We start from the raw sequence: 12,803 nt of genomic DNA, 5'->3' as shown, positions 1-12,803 counted from the left end.
AAAAGCATATCCAATGCACTACCCTATCTCTCATCCTGTGCCTCTATCAATATATTTAATCTAAATATACTTACTTTTTTATGTATCTATATATTTTTAATGTACTTATGGATCTATATACTTATCTCTTTCTTCTAATTTAGCATTTCCAATGCACTAGCCTATTTCTCAGCCTATACTTCACTCAATATATCTTCTAGCCCAACCTTCAGACTCCTCTCAAACTTCTTTCTACTACTCCTTCTAATGCACTACCCTATCTCGCATCCTATAGATCTATCAATATATCCTCTACATCCACTCTCTCATTTATCCCAAACCCCATACCACTACTATGATCGCCAAAATAACCTTTTCTAGACTCTCTCCTGCTCTACCCCTCCATGCATCATCTGACACCTTTTTACTACACCGATCCCCTAAAACAAACATTTCTAAACTCTCCCCTCTGACTCCTTCCCTCCAAAACTCCTTTTTACTCATCCAAAAGCCTCTTCCTACTACTAATATATATATTAAAAAAAAATCTTTTACTCTTTTATCCCTCCACTATCCTTTTTTCAATAAAAATTAACAGACTAACATGTTTCACTTCTCAAATTCCATATTCAACTATACTAATATACTGCCTAAATAACTGAATAACATATCTACTACTCAAATTACTTCATATTTATACTATACTAATTTTCAACACTAATCCTTTATGGGTTCCGGAGTGGCGTGCTACTCGCCAGAAAAGCGCTTCAACGCCCATCAGGGGTAACAAGTGCTATATGAATGCAAATCTTTCTTCCCCTTTTATCCATCCGCTATCCTTCTCACTCCAAGTAACAGACTAATATCCACCACTGAAATTACCTCATATTTCACCATATTAATTCACCACTAATCCTCTATAGGCTCCCTGAATAGCATGCGTCAACAAGCGAGCGATAGATAAATACGAACCTTTGTCCTACTCTATCCTTCTGCTATCATTCCAAATCCAAATAACTGATTAACTTATCCACCACTTAAAATGTACTTGCATGTTTCACTATACTAATTCAACACTAATCCTCTGTGGGTCCCGGAGTAGCGTGCTACCCGCCGAAAAAGCGCTTCGACGCCTCGTCAGGGGTAGTAAGCGCTATATAAATGCAATTACAATACAATACAATACAATACTGAATTGCAAGTGCACATCATGTATTGCAGTGCACTGCTTGGACTACATCTAGAACAAAACCGTGCCATACATTCTTAATGTTATACATTACATTGCATTGCAGCCTCAGAAAGAAAACAACTGCCAGAATAACGAAATATTAAACCTGAACTCTCAAAGACCATGTTTAAAAATGTTGGCTAAAACAATACCTAAAATATGGTACATTTCTATCAAACGAGGCACCAGACAGGGGTGCCCCCTGTCACCATATTTATTCGCCCTTGCCAGGGAGCCATGGCCGGCCTGGGTGCGCATTGAGGCACAGATTAGAGGTTTTGAGAGGGACCCGGGTCTGTCTGACAGGATCGCAGTATATGCGGATTATGTTCTTTTTTTTCTTACGGCGTTGGATAGATCGGGGCCACGGCTTCTGCGGAACACGCAAATATTCGGGGAGCCGTCCGGGTTATATATGAACCCCCGTAAATCCACACGGTGGGTTCTGGGAGATCGGGTGAGAGTGGGCACGTGAGGGAGAGTGGGCTCGGGGCATCTGCAATTCAGGTGGCAGTGGGGGCCTCAAGTACCTAGGGGTATTACTGTTGGATGTGACGGCCATCTCTTGGGAGTGAAACTTGGCACCGGTTTGGGAGCGTGTTCGTGCGGATATAAAGACCTGGTCACATATGCCCTTGACAATATATGACAGATCAGCAATTTTTAAGATGGTTGCGCTCCCTCGTTTGCTATACCAGCTACAGAATTACCCGTACCCAATCGCATCTAGATGGTTCCGGCTGGTGAATTCTGTGCTGGGGTAGTTCCTGTGGGAGGGTTGAGCAGTACGCGTTGTGATGCGCACATGCTTTCTCTCCACTTACTGCGGAGGACTCGCAACCTCGGATATACTCTCATACTACCAGGCCTCGCACTTATTGCTCCTCAATGAGTGGTGGTATGGGAATAGGGAGGACCCGGCCTAAGCATTGGAGCGATGCCTTATAGGGCCTCACACTCTGCACACTATTCTTTATTTAGCGCCGTTGGGGGTGCGCTACCACCAGTCACGCAGGTAGTATTTCAAATCTGGTGGAAGTCCCTGAGCCGAATGGGGTGGTGGAATACCCTGACCCAAGAAACTCCTCAATGGCATAATGGGCGCCTGCCTGACCTGGCGGCCCTGCAGGGCTTTAGGGGCTGGGATGCTGTAGGCATCTCAACCTTGGGGGACGTCGTGAGGTATGTGTCACTCAAGTCCTTCCGAGATTTGCAGGGAGAATTTTGTATGCCCCGGTCCCAGTTGTTTCGGTACCTCCAACTCCGCTATGCACTCTACCCCAGGCTGGAGGGCCTGGAATCTCCCCCAGAATTTAGCCCGTTGGAGGCGAAGGTCTTCATGGGGGATCTAAAGACCAATAAGATCTCCCGCATCTACCAGTCCCTAGTCACTCACTGCTCCCCCACACTTCAGAAGCTTTGGGGGGGTATGGGAAGGGGATGTGGGTCCGCTGGAGGAGGAGGACTGGAGGGAGGCCTTATCCGTCCCGCTGGGTGCGGCCATAGTGATGCGTCTCCGCCTCATTCAATTTAAATATCTACACCGGGACTACTTTACTCGGGTTCGACTGTGGCGGGCGGGATTGATTGCCTCCCCGGAATGTCTTCATTGTGGCTGGGAGGAGGGCACATTCTTGCACGCTGTCTGGCAATGTCTATCACTTGATCGATTCTGTCGGAGGTCTTGGGGTGGACACTCCCACGTACACCACAGTTTGCCCTGCTTCATGTCATGGAGGGGATTGGGGGTATGTATATAAAAGACATCTTATGCAACTGGGCCTCACATTGACGAAACGCGATATAGCCAGGATGTGGAAGGCCTGAAAAAATGGCCTGGACTTTTGCATGGGGTTGGAACAGTCAATCTTTGTTGCCAGGGAATGTCCACGTAAGCACTATAAAATATGGAAGCGGTGGGCGGGTTATAGGGGTCTGTGGCTGGAGCATCACATTGTTGCGGACGATCTCCCAGTGGAGTGAGGGCTGTGTCCGTTTGGTTGGACTGGTGCAGGGAGGAGTGGGAGGGTAGCCTGGGGTGTGTGTGTATTTAAACTGATTTTTTTTCTTTTTTGTCCTATATTACCCACTCATGGACTGGACTCAGTGGACTTTGCACAACTTAGGGGCGTTTGGGGGGGTTTTAATATCAAATTGATACACTATGTTAGGTGTTTTGGTTGTTCATTTGAAAAGGTCAGTTGCTTTCTTGCTTATGTACAATTTGATACTGCAGTTACCTCTGGGGTACAGAGCCCAGCGGCATAAGTGCAATTTGACAAAAAAATCTGTTTAAAAAAAAAAAAATTTACATTTCAATTTCACGCTGCGGAACAAACGTCTAAAGGCACAGTGAAATAACATAGCATTCAATTGAAAGCTCACCTTTGAGGTAACATTGAAGTCTGTACCCAGATGTGCACCTAGATTTTGTGTGTACAAGAACACAGACACGTTACCATATGTTCCCCTATTCCTGTATGCAACAAGCGTCAGAGATCCCTGAGTTTCATTGATTTCAAAACTAAAAAAAACAGAAAAAGAAACAATGGATTACAATAAATGTCATGAAATAAAAATTGTGACTTGCGCAAATTATAAACAAAAATCTACACCAGTTTAATCAAATGTGTTAGCATGTCTGCAAAACAAAACCAGGAAATTCTATTGCCACAAGATTTTTAAGTCAATCTTTACAAAGGATGTGATGTTACGGCCAGAGCTGCCGACTTTGGGACAGGGTAACCAGGTTTGGTTCAACATCCTGTGATTCTGGGCAAATCATTTAATCTCCCCCATGCCTAGGAAACATGAAAGTGACCTTGTGTTCATGTAAAGTGCTCCAATATCTTTAGGTCCAGATCGCGCTGTATTAAAACTGCAATAAAACAAAGCCAAGGTAATCCAATTCTGTTGGATTCTTTTGCAGGCTTGAAATACACTTTTCTTCAACTGGGAAATTATACTCCTATGTAAGGTCAGCGCCCTGGGTTGGCATCAGGATACCTATTTTAGGGACTCCACGTGATGTGCAACAATGAGGCCTGGAACAGAAACACTGGAAACATGTTGGAGGGTTACATCGGTTCTGGGGCCAGGGGGTCTCTGCTGAGCCCGCCACAGCCTTCCCCTCATTTACTGTTTATAAACCACGTGGTACAGGGACTATACCAAAGCACACTTGAACCTAGGAGGGTATCATTGAAAACCCCCCACGGCTAAATACATACATATTGAGGTCTGTGGATTGCAACAAAACAACTAGACAGACATTACATTCCTTCCCAAAATGCCGAAAATACCAAACATGATGAAAAATACACATCGCATTAGGGCACAGACTCCGAGCTAATAATACAGTGAAGAAGACAAAAGTCACAGTTGCCCTTCCAGACGTGCAGCGGTATGAATAGATCTCAACATACCTGGCCAGAGGGTTACCTGAAACCTTGCTCAAGACTATACTAAAGAGAGTCTGGAAATACAAATTGCTATTAATATTACCACCTATCACCTGTTATCATCTCTGCTTAAGACCATACTAAAGAGCCCTGATGAAGTTCCCACTGGCAAAAAATGGGAACGAAACGCGTTGGCTGTGTGCCAGTTTTAAAGATGTATTGAAATAAAAAGAAGTATTTTGGGAATATTCTCTGACTGCTGCGTCTTGACTCCGCAACGGGTGCACCTTTCGCTTTCTTTGAAAATATCACGGTTTCTGACACCTCTGGACAGCGGGTGTGGGAAGAGATTGCACCACCCGAATATATAAGTGTGCATAAGGAATGGATGTGCAGGACCTTGGTCTGCTGCTCGCCTTTTTCTATGTTAGTCTCTTCAAGGATGTGTCTAATCTCTTGAAAGACCCCAAACACAAAGTTCACAATACCAAGAGCTTCTGCAGCTCGGCATCTAAGCTGAATGCTGTGGCCTTCTTCGGCTACGCACACAAGGGCCAGTACTGCCCTGCGACCCATAGCTGAGGGTCACCCTGAATTTACCTTGCATGATTAGTGGCTGATCTTGTCCATAGGCAAACACAGTGATTTTTGACTGATGTAGGCACGCCCAGAGGTGCATCATCTGGTATGTTTCCGTTGAGGTTCACCAGGCCCCTCTGTAACATCAGGGCCACAATCGATATTCTGTGCAGCGGGGCAACACAGGCTCAACACTGCAGAGCTGCAGGGGCATGACCAGGCTGCAAAATCCCTTGGGCACGAGCACTGCACACTCGACCAGAGAGTGCAACCGCCACAAGGCAGTGCAGACAATGATCCCGTACTCGTTGCCAGTGTAATGTTGGCACCCTCGGTTGGCAGCAGGGCACCGACCTTAGGGATGCCACATGGTGTGCAATAATGAGGCCTGAAACAGAAATGTTGGAAACATGTTGGAGGGTTACAATGGTTAAGGTGCTGGTGGTTTATGCTCACCCCGCCCTAGTCTACCCCTCATTTATTGTTTATAAACCACGTAGTACAGGGGCTATATCAAAACATACCTATGCCTGGGCAGGAATCACGGAAACCCCCGCGGCTAAATGCATACATAATGAGTTCCGTGGATTCCAAAAAAACAATTAGACTGACATTACACGCCTAGTTCACTATCACTGGTTATCACCATTCTATTGAACAACAAATATATTTTTTTTTGCTTCGTAGCGACAAACATTAAATGCCCAAAGAACAAATGGAACAAGATTTTAAAAAACAAGTTTAAACACCAGTATGGAAATTCAGACTTGTATTGTAAATGCCTCAGCAAAATAAATTATCTTGCAAAATGATGAGTAAAAAGATTTGTTTTTAACTTCAAATAAAATATTTGTAAATTGTGAATCAAAAGATTATCATCAGCTAGTGGCATTCACAGCTGGGGGTCACTGGCATAAATGCAGATGTGAGATTGTTAGTTTCTTTTGGTAAAAGCTATGCTGTACTGCTCATTCTCATGCACACTGATACTTTGGGGTGGGGTAATGACCTTGGGCCCGATTCACAAAGGGCCTCCGCAATCGTTATGAGGGTACTACAATCGTGAGAAGGTAGGGGGCCACACTCGTGGCGGGACATCTGAACTGCAAGTTCTCAATATGAATGTCCTGCCATGAGTGAGGGCTCCCCGTCACAACTGTGGGGCCTCCACCGCAAATGGTCGTTTAATGGGGGATGGATTCAGTTATATATGGGTTTTTCCTGAGATAGCTTCTGGACATCCAAGCAGTCAAGCTGTGAGGCTTGTTTTGAGCTGAGTGGTATTGTAGCATGACACGAGTTTTAGGTGCAGATCGGTGCTATTGGTATTGATGTACGCAGTTGTTCAAGTCTGTGAGTTATATTTCCAAGGGTTTCAAGTAGATGTTGAAGATTATTGGTGAAAGGATAGAACCTTGAGTTATTCTGCAGGTTACGAAGGTAAATTCAGGATTGGAAGATGATGAATTGACCAACTGTGTTCTGTTTTTCAGGTATGAGTTTAACCATCAAAAATGCAGTCACAGCCAATGCTGTTTTGTAATGTGAATGGGATTATTGAAGGTAGTTTTCAGTGATTGAACTGTTTGTTAGTTTCTCTTTTTCAAAGGGACCTTAGGGAAGTCAGTATGAGGTTGTTAGGTAAATATTAGGTGATGATATAAGGTCAATAAGATATCTGATTTGTTTTATTTTGTCTACAAAGAAATTGTTGATAGCTGAGCACGTCTCTTCAGAGTTGATAGTTACAGGACATGGTGAAGTGTTTATGCAGTGCTTTATGAGTTTAAGTAGTTTCTTGATTTTGCTGGAAGCGGTACTAATGTGGTGCATGGTTTGCTTGACCTTAACTTCTCTATTAAATTTCCCCCAACCAGCACCGGTGTTTTTTGGGTTGGTGAGACTTTGCCAACTTTTTTCTGCTGTTGCTCTGTGCATTCCAACTCATGTCCTGATTTACAGCATGCCAGGTGGGTCACCGACTGCATGATCGGTAGAGACTATGCCTTCCACTCTCATAGTGAAAGACTGCCCATCATATTTAGATGTCCCCATCAGGCAGACCAGGGTTTAACTGTCTTCAGGGTATCAAGTTAAAGCAGGTATGCTTTTCCAGGTAGAGCTATTTTTGATGTAGGCTTGTCAATTTATTTTTCTAGAAAAATCTCTAGAAGTTGGAATTTATTTGTGAAAAAAAGCAATGACCCCAAATTGCAGGGAGTTTTTTCCCGCGTCTAAAAGTCATTGAGCAATGTTCCTGCCTGCAGATGTGCGAACAGGTTTAAGGTATTTGGTGGTGGTACCAGATGAGGATCTTTCTGTCAGAAATACTCTGCCTCTCCTGACCGTAAAGAGAGTGGGGGAAATATGAGTTTGCAGCGATGGGAGCTACTCTTATTTAAGGCAATTCTCAAGCTCGGCCAACATGCAAATTACAACATAGTCACTTTTTCGTGCTAAATATACTCTACTGGGGAAAAGCTAAGGGCCACAGCTGAATGGAGCTCCCCGAAGTTTGATATGTGCTTTCTACACTCAAAAGGTTACGATCAGGATGGACTGGGAAATCTTGCCAGCCAAGACTGTACCATTGTCAGGGTTGTCTTGGCTCTTTGTCCCAGTCCTCCAGAAGCCATGGTTCTAAAACACCTTCCTGAGACCCAAATGTGTTCTGCATGTGGGCAGGTGGAACACTGCCTGAAGTTAGAACTCCCATCTGGCGGCCTTATTTTGCTGGTATAGGCACTCTAGCTTATGCTGGTGTAACTCCCGCTGATAAGACATACAGATGTGAATGAGCATCCAGACTGAGACCATTGAAGCAGAGCAGGCTATTGATTGGTGGTGTTCCTGCTCCTATAATGCTCCTAGTGAAATGGACAATAGGCTACTGCAAGCAGTATGCACCCACCATTTACAATGTGCAATGGACCCAACTCAGCCCCATTTTGTACTTGGGCAGTTTATTTATTAATGACGTTTCATTTTACTTTAAATATTGTTTCCTGAAAACCCTAAATATGTACAGATAAACACTTATCAAAATAATACTTCTAAATGCACATGTTAATACAACTGTAAAAGGAAAGCAAAAGTTAACCGCATGAATGCAATATGATATTATGATGGCAGTAGTTCATAAGAAGGTGTATAGGAGACTCACGTGGTGCTCTGCCATTCAATCACTCCACGGACTCCATCATTGGCATCGATAATTATCTGAGCCACAAGACCTTCAGCATCTTAAAATTCAACAAATACAAATGACTCATTCAGAAAATAAAACCGCAATTCAAAGACTGTGTAAGCAGGCGTAATCAGTGTCAAGCCTAAATGGATATTTGTGAATTATTTATAAAACATAGGAAACTCAGATACATTCAGGCTACTTACTACAAATGTTTGTTCGTCGTTGTAATACACTTCTAGAACTGCTCAATATTCAGTAAATAACATTTCAACTGATCCCGGGATAATAAAACCTTTCCAGACAACCAACCAGATCTGACCAACCTCCATTTTCTACATGACTTTTCTGACCGCAAACTGAATGCTGCGATCAACATGCATTGTGGCGACAAGGGCACTCAACATAAGTGGCTGGAGTGGTTTCATGAGGGGATGCCTCCCAGGACCACTCTGAGTAGCCCAGTGTTTCTGGGCCTTGAAACACGTGTCTACAAATATCGGACCTAGAAATTCTGGGCCTGAAAACACCAGACCTGGTATGTGGAATGCTGGGAAGGCATGTATCTAGGGAGCCTGGTACCCGCCCAACCTCCTAATGAACAACCCGCATCTAGGGAGCCTGGCACCAGCCCAACCTCCTACTGAACAAGGAGAGGGGGGCATTAAATGCTTCCCTGATCCACAGAAACAGCCTTAGATCCCGGATAGCTCTCACTGCCTGAACCCATCCTCACATCATTCCCCCTGCTTTAAACAGGTAGTAACTGCAGGAATAAAGGGCCGTATAATGAGATAAGAATAAGGAATATCTGCAGAAAAAGACACAATACAACCAGGTCCACAAATTGATCCCCATTTCAGGCTTATTATTTCATAATAGCGTCATTGTCGTGTGTGGATACGATACAGAATCAAAGATTACACGTCGAGACTTTAGATGGACAATACACTGTATCTTTTTATAGAAGGAATCAGGGAATAATGTCACAAAATATCTCAAAAGTAGCCGTCATCAAACAAGGCATCATTCTAGAACGCTCACTGTTACTGACTTAGAGATTGAGGACTGGATATCCATGGCACCTTTAAGACTTAAATATCATACCTTTTCAGCACGCCTCGGTGAAAAATAAGGCAGCCTGTAGTTAATTTAAATATGGGAAGGCACACACTTACATTTCCATACCTTCCATATAGTTTTTACTAGCTGACACTTTTGTCCAGTTGTGCGAGGAGCCAACTGGCTTGCTAAGATTTGCATAAATCTTCACGGCTGCTTGAGGCATTGATGTGTTACATAGGCTGACAAATAGAGCATAGGTCAGGGAGAATACCGTTTCTCACCATTGAGCACCAAACATGCGGTAAATAGTCACAGTGGTGATTTTCAAATCAGTGCTGACATCCTTTCACCTGCAGGAATGCAAGGGATGCTCTCATTGTCTATAAAATAGCTGTGGGTGTGTTAATAGTAGTCGTCTGAATGGCAGGACTGCAAAAACATATATCCATTTTGCCTGATTTCAGCCTCTGCTGGGCCAGGGGTGCCAGGAATGTGCTCCCGGGTGACAGACTATCCTCCTGCAGTTTTGAAGGGGCGTTTCAGTCTGGGGTGCTGACTTGCAGCTCCCTTAGAGAAAGGTAGGTTTGTCTCTTTTAGGGTAGGGTAGGGTAGGGTAGGGAAAATAGCATTCTCATACTGACCTCTGAAAATCAGTTGATGCAATTTAACATTCAATTCTTTTTCCTCGCTACTTGCATCGTTCAAACAGAACTAATTGTCTGCTTTTTGTTTTATAGGGTGAATCGCTTTAGGAGATTTGGACTCATTCTATTTCTTCTGTATTTCTATATGGTGATGCTGAGACTTATCTATCCCAATCTATTTTTGAATCTATAATTGAACCTTACAAAACTCAATTTTAGTTGTTGGGTAGTTCTCTTGTAGCTGAATTGGTTACACTGTAATGAGATTTAACTGTGATAGATTTTTCCCTCTTAACTCTCAAGCAATAAAAAGACCATCTGGTTAAGTGGGGATGTTTCGGTGGGCCCAAGCACTTTCTAGATCCATGTACCCTGCTCTATCTGTCCTGCATCCCTCTTGGGACATACCCATACAGCTGCTGAATGCGTCTGCAAGCAACACAAAACAGGAACTCTGCACCTTGCTGCACACATCTTGCAACACACAATTTGCCACATACATTCATTTGTTCAACTACCTTTCATTGCAATGTAGTGCTGTCGGGTCTGGCGGCTTAGTAGACTAATGTGTCCACTGTAGGGGCCCATGTGTGACCTCATGATCACAGGTTCAAATGCTGGCGGTCCACTTAGCCTATCATCCTTCTGAAGTCGATAAAATGATTACCATTGAGTTGGGTAACGTTAAACATCTGTTATTCAGTGCCAAGATACTCTTGGGTGAACATGTGCTTTACAAATACACATTATTTATACTGTTTGCTTAAAATGTTTTAATCTTCGTATGTATGTATGAGTGTATAAATTTAAATATACTTATATAGTTATACACACATACAAAGTCATAAACTTTCTGACCAAACACCCACACACATACACAAAGAATAAGGTATGTGGTTGGCCCTCATTTTATCTGTGGTCCAATGTATGTCACATAAAGAGCACTTCTAGAGGGGCCACTGTTTTGCTGGGCAGACGACTGTCCTCCTACAAGTAAGGTTTTGTTTGAGTTGTTGGATATAAAAGTCTTTTAATCTGTGATTTAAACCCTTATAAATAGATTCTAGTGAATGAGATTGGGCAACAAATGTGAGGCAGACATATTTTAACAGTTCTTGGATGAAGCACTAGGTACATGGTTTATGACTAGATAGAACTATTGCTATGTTGTTATTTTTAAATAAATAACACCAACAAATCCGAGCCGAGGGATTTGACCACCTCAGCGAGCTGAACGCAGTAATCCACAACAATCATTTGTTACCTTCCCAGTTTCTATAGCAAATTTCACCTTCTAAAAAACAAATGCGTACAATACTCTGTATTATAACTTTAGTTATTAAGATTTTTACATAGCTCAGAGAGATTTTAACGCAGACCCAGGAAAGCTGGTTTATAGCTTTTTTCAGATTCCAGCATATAACAATGTGTATACAGTTAATATATTTTTCGCAGTCAATGGTTATCGGTCATGTCTTAAACTTACCTTGAATACCCAACCTATAATCATTTACTTAACACTTAACTGATTGGGCTGTTTAATACGTGATTGGTACATGTTTTAAAACAAAGAATTAAAGCAAGTTATTTCTTGAAATCATTCGTACCATTATTGCATTACATGACCTAAGTACGCAGATGTCTCTTTAAAGCTGCTTTAAATCACATTTCTAAACTAAATAATTGATATATGTATTTTACCTTTTAATCTGTATTGAATTAAGGCTTCATTTTCTACAGGCATGCATGAAGAAAGAAGAGGTTTATAAAAAGAAAGTATGAAAAGAGAAGATAGTTAAAGACTTGACATTTGAAAAGAGCAATAAGCAAATATCTCTTTCATTAACCTCTTTATGGGCACCCAAAATGCTCTTTAAACTTAAATGAAAATTGAAGGCTTGGTAGACGCACAATTCAAGAAAGTATGAATGAAACATTTTAGACACATAGAAAACCAAACATATTGTTAGGGTTCTTAAGAGGATAAACTGATGGATGTTATCTGCAATATCTTCTGTACCGGGCACATAATAGTTTGAAATAATTTACACATGTTTTTTAAAGATTCTAAAAGTCGACTCCTTACGGAATGGTGAAGATTAAAGTATTGAATTTTGGGTTCTGCATGGTTCCCATTGTGTGCCCATATAGATATAAGCATTCAGCGCTGTGTGGTGTCTTCTAGGTGTCAAGTTTGTCACCCAAAAACACACCACTATAAAATAAGTAGGATATCCTTTGGCGAAGGACCGCTGAAACAGATTTGTAGCTTTGGAGAAGACCACATCAGGAGAAGCCGCAAAGTCAATCCGACTGGTGATGCACCTTGGGCGGATAAGCGAACGGGTTGGTCCCGGTCTCCTCCTAGTTCTCAGACCAAGTTTTAGCAAAAACTTTTTTAAGCTCCCACTTTTGGATTTTGGCTATCTGGGCACCTTTAGTAGCACTTTCAAGGGTCCAGGTAGGAGATGCACCACTTGGAGGGTCAGGACTCATTCAAGCTGGGTCCAGGTGTGGATTCAAGATGGAGTAATTCTTTTGTGTCTCTGTGGCTCTGAACAGGAGGCCAGCAAACACGCCCTTGTGAGTCACGCTGGAGTTCCTGGGACAGCTGAAGGTCCAGTCCTTGTCCCCAGGCTGAAGTAGCAGAGAAGCAGGAAAAACAAGACAACAATTCAGCCAAGTCAGCAGTCTTGTAGAGCAGCAGTCCAGCGAAG

The 12,803-nt window shown here is 42.7% G+C and overlaps 1 protein-coding gene across 1 annotated transcript in view; it reads right to left on the bottom strand.

The window, feature by feature from the left end:
* ADGRV1 (adhesion G protein-coupled receptor V1) overlaps positions 1–12,803 on the bottom strand; it is a 2,034,994-nt gene that overhangs the window by 1,344,086 nt on the left and 678,105 nt on the right. Inside the window, exons 40-41 of the mRNA XM_078677778.1 lie at positions 8,354–8,432; positions 3,596–3,734 (exon numbers count right to left, since the gene is read on the bottom strand). Of these exons, the coding sequence (XP_078533904.1) occupies positions 3,596–3,734; positions 8,354–8,432 (218 nt within the window). The remainder of the gene's footprint in view (positions 1–3,595; positions 3,735–8,353; positions 8,433–12,803) is intronic.

The sequence above is a fragment of the Lissotriton helveticus genome, chromosome 2_1, assembly GCF_964261635.1.
Source record: "Lissotriton helveticus chromosome 2_1, aLisHel1.1, whole genome shotgun sequence".
NCBI lineage: Eukaryota > Metazoa > Chordata > Amphibia > Caudata > Salamandridae > Lissotriton > Lissotriton helveticus.
The sequence above is the reverse complement of the archived record's forward strand: the minus strand, read 5'-3'. Positions and strand labels throughout refer to the sequence as shown.